This window comes from Zalophus californianus, chromosome 10 (assembly GCF_009762305.2).
Source record: "Zalophus californianus isolate mZalCal1 chromosome 10, mZalCal1.pri.v2, whole genome shotgun sequence".
NCBI lineage: Eukaryota > Metazoa > Chordata > Mammalia > Carnivora > Otariidae > Zalophus > Zalophus californianus.
In genome coordinates, this window is record NC_045604.1 from 73,435,061 (window position 1) to 73,453,080 (window position 18,020).

At 49.6% G+C, this 18,020-nt stretch overlaps 1 protein-coding gene across 1 annotated transcript in view; it reads left to right on the forward strand.

Annotated features, from left to right (window-relative positions):
* The first annotated feature begins 382 nt into the window (after positions 1-382).
* Positions 383-18,020, forward strand: part of SEC14L5 (SEC14 like lipid binding 5) — a 39,938-nt gene continuing 22,300 nt past the window's right edge. Inside the window, exons 1-5 of the mRNA XM_027611800.2 lie at positions 383-600; positions 1,326-1,440; positions 15,318-15,467; positions 15,821-15,952; positions 17,436-17,564. Of these exons, the coding sequence (XP_027467601.1) occupies positions 1,378-1,440; positions 15,318-15,467; positions 15,821-15,952; positions 17,436-17,564 (474 nt within the window). The 5' untranslated portion in view covers positions 383-600; positions 1,326-1,377. The remainder of the gene's footprint in view (positions 601-1,325; positions 1,441-15,317; positions 15,468-15,820; positions 15,953-17,435; positions 17,565-18,020) is intronic.

Sequence of the window (18,020 nt, forward strand, 5' to 3'; positions counted from 1 at the left end):
TAATCCGAGTATGAAAGTAAATCTTACTCAGAGGGGAGGGGCTGGGCGGGGCAAAGGTCCGCGTGGGGGCAGAGCTAGACTGGAGGTGGAGCCTTGGGGGGGTTCTTCCCGGGGCTGGGCCATTTTCGAGGCTTGCAGTCTTCGGGGCGGGACCAGTATAGGGGCGGGGCCTACCTGAGGCGTGGCCAATCTGGAGAAAGGGCCGGGCTGGGCGTAGTCAAACGGGGGATAAATAAAGGAAGGGAGGGGCTAAGGCTGGGGAGTGGCTAGGGCAGGACCAGCCAAGGGCCCGGGAAATCTGGGCGGGGCCGAAGCAGGGTGGCATGGGCGGGGCCAGGCTAGGGGCGGGGCTAGGCCGGATTCTCCGCTGTCCCAGGTCCTGGAGCACTCCCGCCAGCCAGGTCTCGCTCCCGTCCTGCAGGCCCCTCCCTGGCTGGCCGGGCCCCAGGAAGCGCAAGGCAGGACGCCCAAGGCTGGGCGGCCGCGGTCGGGCCTCGCCCCAGACGCTGCGCTCCGGGCCAGGCGTCCACTGGGGGCCCTGGCGGACTCAGCTCCGTACTAACCCCCGGGGCTACGTCCCCGGAGACTCCGAGGGCGACGGTGAGCAGGGCTGTGGGGGCCTGCGAGTGCATACGTGTGTGCGTGGATGTGCATACCGGTGTATGTGCGAGTGTGTGGACGTTTGTGCGCACCAGGGGAATTGTGTGCGTGCGCGGAGTTGGGTAGGTGTGAGCTCCAGGGAGCTGAGTGTGTGTGCGAAGTTGCATGTGTGTGCAAGGGCAGTCCCGTGTGGGAGGTGGGTCGTGCATGTGTGTGCCTGTGTGTGTGTTACAGAGACAGTGCATGTGAAATTTAGTGAAGACTGTGTGTGTATGCAGCGTATCTTGGAGGAAAATGGGAGGGCAGGTGCAATGATACTTGGGGATCTATAGGGTCGGGACGTCTGTGGCGAGCTGTGGGGTGCGTGGGTGGGCGGTGAATTGTGGGAGTGTAAGAGTTGCAAAGGTTTGTTTCCATGTGAGCGGCAATGAGGGGTGCTGCTGCGGGCCTCAGTGTGAAGGGGTGGGGACCGAGGAAAGTTTGGGTACTGATTGCTCTTTGAGGGATGAGTGTGATCTGGAGCAGTGGGTAATGGACAGGGCAGGTGTTTGGGGTCTGGCTCAGAGTAATTTGGTGATCACATCAGTCCCCTTGCTTTGAGGGCTGGGGAAATGTGTGGGTGGAACCTGAAGGGGCTGGGCTTGGCCCTTGCTTGGGGAAGCAGTGGGCAGGGTTCTTGCTTCAGGTGGAGGGAGCTGCTGCCTTACCAGTCACCTGTCACCCAGGCTCTGTGTTCACTCCTACCTGGGTGGCTTCTGTTGGCGCTCCTGCGAGAACATGGTGCAGAAGTATCAGTCTCCTGTCCGAATCTACAAGTACCCATTTGAGCTGGTCATGGCGGTGAGTGACCCCTGATTCTCCAGCCCCTTGTGTGATGGTTAGAGGGACACAGGAGGTCAGCTATGCAGGAATGAGAGGAAGCCCCTCAGTCCCCCCAAATGAGAAGGAATTATTGAGTTGCTCTGCTGACCTGGTGGGTCAGGCTTCTCACTAGTGACCCCTCCACCCAGTCACCCCAGCCTTCACCACAGCCTCTGGAATCCTTGCCCACTGACCGGATCATGATGTACCTTTCTTTCTTTCTCCTCAATGAAGCAGCCTTGCTCTCTCATCTCAAGCTCCTCTAACAGAAAACAAAGATATCGTGGGCCAAGCCACTGCTGTCATTTGTGTAATGCTAATAATAATAATAATAGTAAATATACTAATTAATGATGATGATGGTAGCAGCCATTCACCGAGGGTTTACAGGGCCAAGTCTTTACATACATTGTTTCATTTTTCTCATTTTACCTTCACTTAACTGAAGCTTGGAAGGGTGAAGGGGTGGCCCCAAGTTCCGTGGCTGAGAAGAGGTAGAGCCAGGGTTCAGACCCATGCAGGGGGTACTCCTGAGCCATCATTTTTACCACCACTACCCCAGGGTCCTCCTTCTGTTTGCACACCACTTTTCCTTTCCCTCAAGGAAGCTGAGAGAGGGCCATTGTGCAGCAAGGGCAGTCGTTTTCAAGGTGGCTTCAGACTCACTCTATGTAATTCAGGCAGCCAGTCAGCTGAGGGACTAGAATTGACTCCCAAGCTCTTGGCCTCCTGAATCAATGGTCTTTGCACCATAGGGCAGGTGCTGTAAATAGGCAGATGTAACTTTCCTTCTGGGGACCATCCCTCTGCCTCTCAGAGGTCCCATTCCTTGGGGAAAAGGAGGCAATGCTATGGGCTTGTGTTAGGAGTGAATGAGAAATGTGTAGTGCCTCTGGCCCACTGCCTGGCACACAGTCAGCACTCACAAAATGTGGTTGTCCCTGCTCTTCCACCACATGGTGTTATAAATGATTGTATTGAAAGTGCAAGAAACACTGGCATCCACCTGCGTCCTCCCCATCCCAGCCTGGCTGCTTAACTTCAGCCTTTGATTCAAGGACTTTCATATCAATTGGTACCTTTGTGGGTGTGTGTCCTGCCTGATCTTATTCTACAAAGCTACCTATGTATGTGTTTATAATCACATAATGGATTTTAAAGCATCTGGAGTCATTCATACATGTTGTGTTGTTATGTGCAGATGATTCCAGGGCAAGAGGCAGGGGGCAGGCCTGGGGTTGTATTGACCAGCTAGGTGACCTTGAGCAAGTTACTTAACCTCTCTGAGCCTCCATTCCCTATCTCTAAATGAGGAGTACGTGGTTTCCAAATTCAGGCTTTGTGCCAATGGATTAAATGAGTCGATATACGTAAAGCTCCCAATGCAAGGTCTGGCACAGACCAAATGCTGTTACCATTATGGTTGTTGCCGTGTGTGGCTGTGTGATGAGGGTGGGACACCCTCCCTCCCGTAATGAGGGTGGGACACCAGGGGATGATGAAGAGTCAGAAGCGCTAGGTTCTTGCTGCGGCTCTGCTGTGCTCTGGCTGTGTGCGGTTGAAAAGTTACTGAATTTCTCTGAGCTTTGGTTTTCCATTTGTGAAATGGGGATGGTTATATGCACTTCACAGAGTTGTCATGAGGATTAAAGTTTATATATATATATGTTATAAATATATATTATAATATATATTATAACGTAGGGGGAATAGGGGGGTGGGGGGCAGGTGCCCTGCAAAGAGCTTGGTCCATACCAAATAGACAATAAATGGCAGCTAAATATAAATACTTGTCTTCTGTCTAAGGCTCCAGGCAGCTCACGTATTCTAAGACCCTAGGACTCATTCATTTATTCATTTAAAATAAGAGAGACACCATTCTGACCCTTCTGGAACAATCCAGGGCCCTGTGGTTTTCTACCATGAAACTGAGACAAATAACTGTAAAATGGAAAACTAATACTGTTTTATTATTGCATGAGCTTAATAAATGTAAATTTAATTTAGCATATTTAGGATTCTCAAAAATATTTACAATTGTTGCACTTTAAAATAAAACACGCCAGCTAAAGTAGCATGTAAGTCTGTATAAATAAGACTAGGAAAGTATTCACATTGAATTTACCGGAGTATGTTAAGCATATTTTGTAAGCTTCCTGTTTCATAAACGAAGGCAGGACTCCCTTTACTCCCCTATCTATTAACAATCCCTAGGTGTTGATGCATAGAGGCTTGTGGGCACAGTAGGAAACAAAGGTTTTCAGATACTTATTATCTGTATCTGCATTAATTTATTTGTATTTCTCAAAGGGACAGCCTTGCCCACATTTCCTTATCCTCCATACAATTCTTGTTGGTGAAAAGGCCCCAAACCTCTGCAATGTTACCGACAAAGCCACTTTGCCGACTGTTTACAAAATGTCATTGTCCCCAAAATAGCTGCATAACTCAACATAACTTGCATGCTGTGTGGGCACAAAAGGGTTTTTCTGCACTTAATGTCCGTCTTTGTTTCTCAGCTAAACACTTGCCTTCAGTTTGGGTCAGATGCCAGGGAAGTTTCAGATGGACTCAGCTATTCTCAGTGCATCCGAATGACCAGATGAGCTGGCCTTTGGTTTTTCTGTTTAACAAAACTGACTTCAGAATTGAAGCATTCCTTGCTTCAGAAGTCCACAAGGAACAAACACAAATGACTAAAACCGAACTCAAGGAACTGGTTATAAAATAGCACTGAGCCAACCTTTCTAGACGGAGCTTAAAAAATTACCCCCCCCCAAATTTTTTTTCTTTCATTTCAAAAATTTAACTAATCCAGTGAATGGGTGTCTCTCTCCTTGGGCCATATCCCCTGATGTGAATTTTGTTTCTGAAGGGTGAGATTCCAAGGACCTTTGCTTCCTTCTTTCTTGATTGTATTCTGTATTATTTGGTTCAAAACAGTGCGCTCGTATTATCTTGGTAAACAGAGGGAAACAATTAAGACAATGGAGGTAGCTGTGTATCCAAGGTTGGAAAGGGTCTTTGGTCCCTTTGTGTGTGGGGTCCCAGAAGGTGGTGGTGGGGTCTTTGTGCAGAGAACACAAAGGCCGTGTCTTGGACTTCAGACAGTGGTCCCTTGAGCATCAAAGGCCACTCTCTGGTCAGCCTGCACCCTGTTGTGAATGGATTCCGGGTTATCTGGGCTCTCCTCCCAGATAGATGGTGGTGAAGAGCCAGATCCATCCTCTGGGTCCCTGCTCCGATTTCTCAGCTGGAAAATGGAGGATAATAAAGCCTCTTGCTCTACCAAGAGTGGAAGTGTGAGGATTGAAAGAAGGGACAGGGGTGCCTGGACAGGGCCTGGCATATTGTTCATGCTGGTGAAATATTACTTAGGTTTATTGTTATTATGTATGGTTCTAACAGCTTTATTGAGTTATAACTCACATACCCGATTAAAAGGTTCAAGTCAGTGGTTTTTAGTATTCATAGAGTTGTGTACCCATCACCACCATCAGTTTTAGAACATTTCATTGCCCCCAAAAGAAACCCTGTTCCCATTTGCAGTCCTCTCCAATCCCTACACCCTCAGCCCCTGACAACCACTAGTCTACCTTCTGTCTCTGTAGACTTAACTATTTAGGACATTTCATGTAAGTGGAATCATAGAATATGTGGCCCTTGGTGACGGGCTTCTCTCACTCAACATCATGTTTTCAAGGTTCATCCAGGTTGTAGCATGTCAGCACTTCACTCCTTTTTATGGCTGAGTCATATTTCGTTGCCTGGATAGACCACATTTGTTTTCCACTCATCAGTGGAAGGATTTTTTCCAATGTTGGCCTATTACAAATAACACCGCTATGAACACTGAGGCCCAAGTTTTTGTGTGGACATATTCCTTCCAAAGAAATCCCTGCCATGAATGGTAGTGATCGTTTGTGGGTTTAGGCAAATTTTATCTTAAATGTTATTTAATAAACATGTTCACAGTGCTTATGAGGTCCCAGGCACTGTTCTGAGCCCATTCAAATATTAAGTTGTGTACTTCTCCTAAGCACCCCAAGAGATAGGTTCTCTGGGTAGCACCATTCTACTAGAGGAGGAAACTGAGAAATGAGAAGGATGAATGGATTCCGCAAGGCTACAGAGCAAACATGAAGCAGGTGGGGACAATTGCAGGCAGTTCAGCTCCAGAATTTACATTCCCAATCATGAGCTCTGCCATTTCTCAGAGCTGAGGATCTCAACTCATTGGGGTGGCATCTGGGCCTAGTGAGTAGTCTGGCTGGGATGGTTACCACCAGGACTGTGTCCCAAATGCCTGCACTCCATCAGGACCCCACAAAAGGGAGCACAGCCGGAACCCACAGACCCTGGCCTTCTGGTGGGGGGGCAGCCAATGCTGACAGAGCCTGGCAGAGGTTACCTACCAGATGCTCTGTGTGCCCAGCTCTTAAGTCCAGCTCAGAGGCAGGAATTTTCATAGCAGCCTTGGCTGCAGTGGGAGGGAAAACTAAGGTTTACAGAGGGTACGGAGACTATCTCCTAGTCAGTACATTCATTGGCTAGGGCTGCGTAACAATGTACCATGACTGGGTGGCTTAGAACAACAGAAATCTAGAGGCCAGCCATCCAAGATCAAGGTGTCAGCAGGGCTGAACCTCCTCTGAAGATACTTTGGAAGGATCTGTTCCAGGATTCTCTCCTGGCTTCTGGTAGTTCTTTAGCATGTGGTGGCATAACTCCAACCTTCACATGGTGTGTTTCCTCTGTGTGTGTGCCTCTGGGTCCAAATTTCCTTTTTTATAAGGAAGGACACCAGTCATATTGGATTTATAAATACACTCTAGTGACCTCATTTTAACCTGATTACCTCTGTAAAGATCCTCTTTCCAAATAAGGTCACATCCAACATACCTTTTCTGGGGGAACATAATTCAGCCCATTATGCTCAGTAAATGGCATCATCAGAGATTTGAATTTAGGGAAATCTGACCCTATAGCCTGTGCTCACAGCCAGACATTCCAGATTCGGGCGCTGATGTTCCGTAAACACCTGTGCACCAGTGGCCACAGCCGTTTCACGAATGACCTGGCTGCCTCTTGTCAGGGCACTGCCCCGGGATCCCAGTGGGGCTCCCAAGCCCCGTGACTTCAGCTCATCTCAGATTCTGCAAATCCAAAGAAGGAAGATGGCTTGGAGTAGAATTTCCTTAGCAATAGGCTTTACACACAGAGGAAGGGTTATGGAGGTGAGAGCTGTCATCAGCAATTAAGTGTTAAAATATTTAAAGACCTGGCCTTTTGTACTTAAAACAGCTTGTAATTTAGCAAATGAGTTATTAATAAGGAGCAGCATCTAGAGGTAAATCCTTGCAGCTCAGGCCAGGGCAGTTACAGTTGGACCCGTTGTTATGGGCATAGTTTTAATAAAGCAACAGGGGCCTTATTTAAATGAGTTTAAATTAGTTCCCTGGAGCCCATCATCTGATCCTGTTGCTAACAGATTAAGGGAAGCGACATCTTCCATCCTGGATTTCTTACAGGGACCTGAGGCGTTCTGATTTGGGCTGGGAGAACAGAGGCGATCCACTGCCTAGCAAAGTGATTGTATGATTTCAGAAGCAAATTTTAGGTCCTCACTCATTAGTTTATGTAAATATTAATTCCCACATGTGTTCATGTATGCATCCTACGAATATTTATTGAGTTTCACTGTGTGCTAAGCAGCATGCTAGGTGTAGGGGCTACAACATAGTGGATTCCTAGCACTTTTTGAAATGCATTGTGATTCTGTTCGTTTGCTTCCTTGCTTGTTTATATGGGCCTTTCTCATTAAATTAAGCTTCAGGAAGGCGAGGGCGATGTCTATCTTGTTCTGGTTCTCCTGACACCATCCTTTCCTGCCCTCATGGAGCTTGCAGTGATGTGTGTGTTTGCGTGTGTGTGTGTGTGTGTGTGTGTGTGTGTGTGTGTGTGTGTGTGTGTGTGTGTGTGTGTGTTTCTGAGAGAGAGGGAGAGAGAGAGAGAGAGAGAGAGGAACCAGGCAAATGCCATGTAGAGTGATTCCTAATAGGGAATGCACAGGGTGTTGTAGGAACAGGGGGAGGGCCCATTGATCGTCAGCTGAAGGTCTTTTAGGTCCTTCAGGCTGAGCCTTGCCAAGGGCAGGAGGGTCCACTTTGTGCAGAGAAGGAGACCTTCTCTCTGAAGGAATAAATGTGGCTCATCTGGGCTCCAGTGTGAGTTAGAAAGTGATTGGCAGGGTCAATTTTTCTGTTCAAGGAACTTGGGAGCTTTGGAAGGCTTTAAGCATGAGTGACATGATCAGATTTAGGGTTTAAATGGATTGGAGGGGGTTTTCCATCCTAGAGGCCTGGAGAACGTGGGGAAGCAGAGGTGACAGAGGCTGGGCACATTCCGGAGACACTTGAAAAATCTCAAATAGTGTTTCCCTCCCATCGCGATCCTGACATACCGCTAAATGTCAAGATGCTCTGGGCTGGCCTCCCTGCCTCCCAGTCCCTCCCTGAGCCATCAAGGGCACCAGCTGATCCTGGAAGTTTGTGGGTACAGAGTGTGTTCAGAGGAGGAGAGTTTCCTCCACCCTGCTCCCCATGCGTGGGTGAGAATCCACAGCAGGTTTTTTTGTGCAGTTGCCGGGCGGGGCGACCAGCCTATGCGCTCCATCCCCCAGTGCTGGAGAAGCCAGGCGTTCTGACGGTGTGGCCTCCCGAGGCAGAGACACAGTCCTGGCCAGGGCAGAGGGACATCCAGATCTGATTCATGCAAAGAAAGGATAGAATAGGAAGGAATAATACCTCGGCCCCATTAATGGCACCCCATGCTACAGCCTCAGTCAGGACCAGGAAATTGAAAAACAGGCAGAATTGTTCCCTGGCCTTTTGTTCGGGGCTGATTCACTGGCCAAGAGTGGCGGCTGCATGGCTCTCGTGACCACAGACGGGAACTACTGAGGCATTTATTCACCTGTGCAGTAGGCACCTGCAAGGACTCAGCTTTGTGCAGGTGGAGCGTAAACAGCGATACACGGGCACAGGTTACCTGCTGGGCCTGCCGCAGTGCACTGGCAGGTGCGGACAGAGCCCACTTATGGGGAGATGAGGGTCCTGTGCTGCCCCACCTGCTCTTTCATGTAGATCTATGTCAATGGTTCTAACTTCCTGCTTTCTTTCCCCAGCACCTGCTCCTCCCTCCCTCTCAGCCTCCTTTCCTTCCTTCCTTCGTTTCTTCCTTCAGCAAATATGGGCCGGGCTTCTAGAGCATCCCAGGTGTTGTACAAGGACACTGGGGAATCCAGGGGTGAAGAAAATAGACATAGAGACTGAGGTGTTGACTAAAAACAAACACACAGACATGATATTCTACTCCAAATCACAGCCAGTGCTCCCGGCAGGGCTATAAACCACCCAGGAGATGGGGCTTACTCTTTTTTTTTTTTCTTCAAAAAATCTGTGGTAAAATATACATAATGCAAAATTTCCCATTTTAACCATTTTTAGGTGTACAGTTCAGTTCAGCATTAAACGCATTCATAGTGTGGTGCAGCTCTCACCACCATCTATCCCCAGAATTCTTTTGTCTTCCCAAACTGACACCCTGCCCCCATTAAACACCAACTCCCCGTCCCTCCTGCCCCTCCCAGCCCCTGGCGTCCACCCTTCTACTCTCTGCCAGGGAATCTGACTATTCTAGGGACCTCACACAAGCGGAACCGTGCAGTATGTGTCCTTTTGCGTCTGGCTTCTTTCACTGAGTGCGATGTCTTTGAGGTTCATCCATGTTGTAGCAGGTGTCCATGCTGCCTTCCTTTTTATGGCTGAATCATATTCCCCTCTATGGATGGACCACATTTTGTTTATCCACGCATCCGTCGAAGGACACTTGGGATGTTTCTACCGTTTGGCTACTGTGCATGATTCTGTACAAATATCTGTTCCTCTCGTCCATTTAAAAGTCTACGATGTCATGTCTGGCACTGCGCTCTGTGCCTTAAACATATTATCTACCTTTAATCTTTACTGTAGTCCTTACGAAGTAGGTATCACCATCATTCTCGTTATCTTCTCTTTCTCTCTCTCTCTCTTTTTTTTCCGAGAAAACTGAGTCTCAAAAGGTTGAACTGGCAAGGGGCAGAGGTAGCATCTAAACCCCGTGCTCTGCTTCTGCCGTGCTGCCCACACCCGAGCCTTGCCCCCTTGCTGCATCCAGATGCCCTGGCTGCAGGGTCCTTCTGCCTCTTTGTCTCCATATTTTGCCTCCCCCGAGCTGGCTTTGACTAGACTGGCAGCAGGTTATCCAGCTCCAGGACCCTCTGGGCATACCCGTTTTTATAGATTGTATCCAGCAGTCAAACGGCTCCAGTGGTGTGTTCTCCTGGTTCTACCATGCCCACTACCCTTAGCTCTAGCTAAGCAACTTGGCCAAAACTGGGGGGAATCCATACAGTAGAATATGGTTCAGCCACGAAAAGGAATGAGGCACTGACTCCTGCCACAATGCGGATGAGCCTTGAAAACACGATGTCAAGTGAGAGAAGCCAGGCGCAAAAGGCCACATACTGTATGATTCCACTCCCATGGAATGTCCAGAAACAGCAAATTTGCCGAGATCGAAAGTGGATTAGTGGTTGCCTAGGGCTGGGGTAGGGGCACTAGGGATTGACTGTAATGGGTAAGGAATTTCTTTTTGGAGCGATGACATGTTCTGGAACTAGATGATGGTGATGGATGTACAACTTTGTGAATGTGCTAAAACCCACGGAATCGAACACTTTAAAAGGGTGCATTTTAGGGGCTCCTGGGTGGCTCAGTCGGTTAAGCATCTGCCTTCGGTTCAGGTCATGATCTCAGGGTCCTGGGATCTACTCTTGCCTTGGGCTCCCTGCTTAGCAGGGAAGCCTACTTCTCCCTCTGCCGCTCCCCCTGCTTGTGCTCTCTCTCTCTTGCTCTCTCTCAAGTAAATAAATAAAATGTTTTTTTAAAGGGTGCATTTTATGGTATGAGAATTCTATCTCAGTTTTAAAAAAAAGTTAGGGGAGCTGAGAGGATTGATATTCGTCAGTTCTGGGGTCTTCCACGCTTGCAGGGGGCGTGTGGGGGTCATCAAGAAAGGCTCCTGAGGAGTGTGACGGGAGGTGTGTGCCTCCGTGTGAGGTCATACAGTGCTCAGTGCCCCGAATCCAGCCTGCAACATGGAAAGGGAAGGCAAAGTACTGGGCCAGAGTACGTTAGCGCAGTTTGGATCTTCTTTCCACACTCTTGGTGGAAGGTTTGGGGTAAGCAGCTTCCAGCTTTTTTTGAATTTGCATGAGGAAGAGCAGGAAGGAAGGAGGGGTGGGGGGAGGAGGGAGCAGCTGTCAAGTGATTAGCAGAAATAGCTTTTCTGTACTTTATAGAATCTCACTCTTTTTTAAAATTTAAATTTATTTAACAAATGCTTATGTAGAACGAACCATGTGCTAGGCACTGTTCTCAGCACTTTACAAAAACGGACTCCTTTATTCCCCCCTACACATCCCACCACTCAGCAAGGTAGCTACTTTTCTTATTCTCCTTCTAACAAAACGAGCATATTAAGGAACTGAGAGCCCGATGACGCGTTCAAGGCCACACAGTTGGTAAGAAGCAGAGCAGAGATTTGGACCCAGAGTCCGTACCCTTAATGGGTTTGGGATGTTGTCATTCACTCATTCATCATGTAAATGCCTACTGTTGACTGTGTCATTTTGACAAGCCCTGGGGATTTGGTGGGAGGAGGAGAAGCTCCCTGCCAGGGGCCGATGACTTCTTGTCAGCGGGTGTGACGCACAAATGAAGGAAACGGTACAACCAGGTGCTCACTGGGAGTGAATTGCTTTACAGATGAGCCTGAAGGGAGACAAGGGGACATGCCCATGTTCGAGGCTGCCCAGTTGGAGGTAGGCAGGTCTGGCTAGGAGTCCAGCTGCCCATCTCCACATGCTAAGTGTGTCACTGTGGATTTTTACAGGACGGAGGTCCATGGAAGGCAGTCAACGGAAGTTTCCACTGGTCTCTGCCTACCCCAGCTGCGGCCCTGCATGGGCGGGTTCTGGGCCTTGGACCAGCTTCCTTTCTGAGTGAGGAGGTTTGGGTGTCCCTCTCTAGCCACCTGGCAGAAGGGCTGTAACCGAATCCTTCTGCTACCTTGTGTTCCTGGGGAGGCGGGGAGGCGACCATGTGCTTGTTCAGCACAGAGAAGCTCAGGCATGATTTGTTGGGACAGGAGCCCGTGGGGAGGATCCTGTGGACTGTTTGGTCCTATAAGACCCTGTGATGTGCCAAAGGCAAATGTACCCCTGACTTAACTGGTTTTAGGCCAGCAGGACTCAGTATTTCCAAACTATTGACACTAGTGCTGTAACCAAAATCCCCTGAGAGGCAGGACAGGGTGGTTCGGGGCTGGGGTCTGGGTCAGATGGGCCTATGCTCCAGCCCCACCACTTACTGACAGTGTGATGCCTTCCCAAGCCTCAACTTGCCTTTCTGTAAAATGGGGAAATACTAGTTTCCATCTTGGGGCACTATACAAAGAAATGATGCGGTTTAGTGCCCCATAAATGTCAGTAGCAACAATGTCTGACACTGGGCCTCACAACCCCGGGGGACTCTCCGGCAGGAGATATAGCCCTGGGATGGACTCTTCATATAGGGGCCCCTGCCTTCCAGATGGGACCTGAGCTCTGATCTGCTCCCCGCCCCAATGCCTGGCCTAGCTCCATCGTTGCTACTTGAGAAAGGTAGCACCTTCCCTTTCAGGGTCAGGAAAAGCTGTGCCCCAGCAGCCTCTGCTGCCGACCAGCCCTCCGCCATCCACCGTTATCTGGTGGCTCCAGACAGAGCTCTTCTACCCAGAGCTTTGTTACAACAGGAAGTCAGCCTGGTGAAGCTCAGTTAGATGCTCTGTCTCCACAGCCTGTCATTCCCCTCTGGGGACACCTTTCTTGGGGGCTTTTTGGATCATAGACAAGTTTAAATTATTTTTTTCTTTGCCTGTGGGCATTTATTAGTGGTGCTGTGTGCCAAGAGCTGAGACAGACACGTATGAGGTTAGTGCTGTGGAAAAAGCATGCAGCCCAGGCCTTCAGCACACCACATGTGAGCTAGGATACAGCTGAAGGGTGTGATAAATGGTATCAAGGAAACGAATAAGCTAAAAGGACAGAATAGGGAAGGAGGCAGCCTTGCAGGGGAGAAGGTGGGGGAAGATGTTCCAGGAAGAGGGACTAGCACGGATGAGTCCCTGAAGCCAGAGCATCTCCTTAGTCCCCGATCCAGGTCCCTTTACCCTCTGGAAGACCCAGTTACTCAGGCCTCCCTCCTCCTTCACTGTCAAGTAAAGTGATTAGTGGTCCAAGGAGAGGGAACAGCTCATGCAAAGGCCCTGTGGTGGGAACAGATGGTAGGTGCATTAGTGTCCTGGGGCTGCATTTAAAAGTACTACATACTGGGTGGCTTAAACAGCAGAAACGTTTTACCTCACAGTCTGAAGCCTTGAAGTCTGAAATCAAGGTGTTGGCGGGATTGGTTCCTTTGAGGGCTTGAGGGAGAATCTGTTCCATGCCTTTCTACTAGCTTCTGGTGTTGCTGGTAATCTTTGGCATTCCTTGGCTTGTAGAGGAATCACCCAGACCTGTGCCTTCATCTTCACATGGTGTTTTCCCTGTATGCGTGTCTGTGACCAAATTTCCCCTTTTATAAGGACATTAGCCATATTGGATTAGAGATCTGCTCCCCCCCCCCAGTATGACCTCATCTTAACTAATTACATTTACAAGGACCTATTTCCAGATAAGGTCACATTCAGAGAAACTACGTAGGACACATGGATTTTATTGGGGGGGCTTGGCGCACAACTGAACCCATAAAAATGTGTTCTAGAAACAGCAAGGCTGGTGTGGCTGGAGCAGAGGGAAGGTGGCTGATGGCAGAGATTGCCTGGGACCTGGTGGGCCACAGTATGGAGTGTGGGACAGGTTCTGGGCATCCAGGCCTGTTCTGAGTATGTCATTTCATCTGGGAAGCAGGAGAGACTCTACAGTTAGAGGGAGTGCAGAAACTCAGGGACAGTGTGGCCATGCGCGAATAGGAGTTGAAGTACTAAAGGTGGAGAAGGGGGAAATCGTGATCACTCGGCCCTGGGGACAATGCCTGGCTGTTTCCCAGGTGCCCAGAAGAGCAAAGCCCTTCCGAGGGAATGGGGACTGGGCCATGCTGGGATTCAAATCCAGGTTTACCAATTTTCACTGTGTGACCTTGGGTAAGTTACTTAGCCTCTCTGCGTTCCAGTTCTTTCATTTGTCAAATGGGGATGCCACCCCATTTTACAGATGAGGAAACAGGCTCACGAGGCCACTCAGCGAGAAAGTAGCAGAGACATGAACTGAGCTTGTCCAATTCTGAGACATGCACCCCTTTCCCTCCACATACTTTAAAAAAATGTCAGCATCCCTCTTCCTATGGTGGAGGGAAGCTCAAGCCGCCTCCTCTGGCTCCCTCCTACATTTGGTGACAAGGGAGTACTCAGATATGGCTGGTAGGGAGCTGTCTGTGGTTCTTGCAAACCTGTGTTCTGCTGTCATTTGAGTCTTGTTGCCTGGAGAATGAAAATTCTGTTTGCTTTAAATGAGCCAGGCTCTGCATTAGCCAGCCTGGTTTCATACTCTGGGAGGCAAACTTGGTTATGTACCCATTTTCCAGATGGTGAAAGAGGCTTAGAGGAGGAAAGGACTTGCCTCTGTTGGGAGTAGGTGGAGCTGAGCCTCATACTCTCGCAGCTGGCCCACCACCACAGGATCTGCCCACTCTGTTATGCAGCTCTGTCCTCAGTGGGCAAATGTCTGCTCGCGGTGCACCCTCCGCTGGGGAACAAGGGCTCCTTATTCCAGCCCTGCTGTGTCTGCGGTGTCTGTACGAGACAGCCAGGCTCAACATATGGCAGGAAGACACACTACGCTGGCCTTGTGGGGCCTGGGGTGACACCAAGGGCACCGGGCACAGTTCCATTTCTTCTTGCCCCCACCCCCCTCTGCCCTTCTGAGCTGGGAGGAGCCCTGAGGGATGGGGGAGGAGGTGCTGTCCTCAGACGCCCGCACTATTTTTGGAGCTGCTTTGATCCCGATTTCCTGGCACATGGGCTGTGACAGGCGCTTGGAGCAGACCCCACTTGGATACAGTCAGCCATGGATGAGGGCTTACCCCACAGTGGCTCTTTCCCTGGCAATTCCAGAACTGGGCACAGACTCCCGTCCTCCAGTCTGGAGGCCTTTTATTTCTTTTAATTCCTAACTGCCAGGACTAGAACTTCCAGGACAATGTTGAGCAGACATTGCCAGAGAGGACATCCTTGCCTTGTTCCCGATCTCAGGGGGGGAAGTATTCCATCTTCTAGCATTGAACATGATGCTGACTGTGATTTATCAGATTGAGGAAGTTCCCTCCTATTCTTTACTTGTTCAGTGTTTTTGTCACGAAGAGGTGTTGGATTATGTCGTGTTTTTTCCTGAAAGATGCCTTCTTTTGAAATGCCGCAGGCAAGCCCACTCTTCCTTCTGAGGTTGAAATCTCAAACGCAGAGCCAAAGAGTGATTTGCCAAATCATTGCTCATGCGCTCGTGTGTCACGGCTCTGAAACAGGTGTTAAAATGATGTCTTGTTGGTAAAACAGCAGTGGTCACTGCTCTTATCTTAGGCCAGGAATTCATGTTTCTGCTCCTGTAAATGAGACAACCACCAGGCAGGAAGGAGGAGGGTTGAGCTCCAGGCCTCAGCAGCAGTGGGCCTCTCTGGGGCCACCAGCCCCCTTGGCACTCACTCCCGCTCTGCCCCTAGGCCTATGAGAAGCGCTTCCCCACCTGCCCGCAGATCCCGGTCTTCCTGGGCAGCGAGGTCCTGCGCGAGTCCCGCAGCCCCGACGGGGCGGTGCACGTGGTGGAGCGGAGCTGCAGGCTGCGCGTGGATGCCCCACGGCTGCTGCGGAAGGTGGGCGAGGAGGAGGGTCCCAGGGGCTGGGGGGGCGCGGAGGAGGGGACTGGAAGGGGTGTGGGGGACCTGGGGGCGGGTTCAGGTGGCGGACGGAGTGTGTGTGTGTGTGTAGGTGCCGGTATGGGGGTATGGCGTACTGGGGTGTAGGGCTGGTCTGGGAAGGACCAAGTCCTAGGAATTGATTGATGGGCTGGGGACTAGGGCCCAGGCTGGTGCGCAGGCGCCGGGGGTCTCAGGGTCTGGGGGTGGAGGGCGTGGTACAGAATCCGGGCCAGCTGGTGGGCAGGCGCACGGGGTCTCGGCGAAATCTCCATATCCTGCAGGCCCCCCCCACTGCCCTTCCCTTGCAGATTGCGGGCGTTGAGCACGTAGTCTTCGTGCAGAGAAACGTGTTGAACTGGAGGGAGAGGACCCTCCTCATCGAGGCCCACAACGAGACCTTCGCCAGCCGTGTGGTGGTCAATGAGAGTTGCAGCTACACCGTGAGCCTGCGCCCCCAGTCCTTGCATCAGCCTAGATCCCCCTCCTCTGCCCCCAGGGCCTTGGCCTTTACAAGATGCAGGACACTGGCTTCCATCTGCAATTCAGATACACAGCTGATACTTTTTTGTTTGTTTGTTTGTTTTTAAAGATTTTATTTATTTATTTGACAGAGAGAGACAGTGAGAGCAGGAACACAAGCAGGGGGAGTGGGAGAGGGAGAAGCAGGCTTCCCGCGGAGCAGGGAGCCCCATGTGGGACTCGATGTGGGACTCGATCCCAGGACCTGAGCCGGAGGCAGACGCTTAACGACTGAGCCACCCAGGTGCCCACTTTTTTGTTTGTTTAAATAGTCTCAAGTATTGCTTGGGACATACTTAACAAAATATTATTCACTGTTTATCTGAAATTCAAATGTGGCATCCTGTTTTTTGTTGGCGAAACCTGGCAACCTGCCTCCCTCTTCCTCTTCTCTCTCTCCTTTCCTTCCTCCATGAAACACACCCTCATTTACAGTTTCTTCATCTGTTTTAAAATGGGGTTAATGATTGCACCTACCACATAGGTTGTGTTGAGGATTAAAGGAAGTAAACTATCCAAACCCCTTAGGAGAGTGCCTGGCACATACTAAGCCCCGTAGGTGTGTTACCTTTCTTTTTAAAAGATTTAATTTATTTATTTCACACAGAGAGATAGCAAGAGCAGGAATACAAGCAGGGGGAGTGGGAGAGGAAGAATCAGGCTTCCTGTGGAGCAGGGAGACCGATGTGGGGCCCGATCCCAGGACCCTGGGATCATGACCTGAGCCTAAGGCAGACGCTTAACGATTGAGTGGGTGGCAGCTTTTTATAAATCATTTTTAGTGCAATATTTCTCAGAGTGAGTTCAGCCAACAGATGAATCAGCATCACCAAGGCTGCTTGGGAAATGCAGGTTTCCAGGCCCCACTCTGGACCCATTCGGCCTAGGAATCTGCACGTTTAACAGACTCCCGGGTCATGTTTCTGCCCACGGAAGTCTGAGAAGTACTAAGCCTGGGTCTGCGTAGTAGCTGTGTCAACAAAGTTTGTCCTTGTTTTTATGTATATATATATATAATACATATATATACACACATATACATATATATAATATATATAAATATATAACAATACATACTTTAAAATATATATCTAGAATATATACTAATTGTGTTTAACTTGCTTATATATAATTGTATGTTAAATATATTACTCATTTAAATATATTATTATATATCAGTTTTTAAGGGAGAGGCATGCAGACACCAGACCCACTTTCTCCCGTCCTCTCATGAGAAGGCTCTTTGTTCTCTAACACTTTCCCTTGTTCTCCGGGTAGGGCTCTAGGTGCTGTCTGCTGTCTGCTCTGGCTGGGCCCACATCACCAAGAGAGCCTCTGGGGCGGGAGGGTGGGCGCAGCATCCCCCACACTGAGACCTTGTCATCACCCCTGCCTGGCTTTCAGGTCCACCCTGAGAATGAAGAGTGGACTTGCTTCGAGCAATGTGCCTCGCTCGACATCCGGTCCTTCTTTGGCTTCGAAAATGCCCTGGAGAAGATCGCCATGAAGCAGTACACAGCCAACGTCAAGAGGGTAAGGGGTGGGCTCCCCTGTCAGTCACAAGGAGGAAGGTACACAGAACCCGCTCTACCACCTGACAACCCCAGTGACATCGGGCAAGATAAATCCTTAACCTTCCTTGGCCTCAGTCTTCTCTTCCATAGAATGGGTATCCTAATAATGACCATAACACACAAGATAATGAGTGGAAACTACCCGGCCTGTAATGGAGGCACCGTTATCATTATCCTGAAGCCCCCTGATGTTTGGGGCTTCTGTAGTGAACTCTGGACAGAGGAAGAGCTTTCTGTAGTGCTTTGTCCTGGTTAAAATGGTTGCTGTGTAAAGATCTCAGACCCATCACTGAGGAGAGAAGCCTTTTCGTGTAATGAAACAGGTGAAATTCATTTTAACGATATATTTTATCCAGCGTGTTATCCATAGAAAACTTATTAATGAACTATTTTACATTTTTTTGTTCTGTACTAA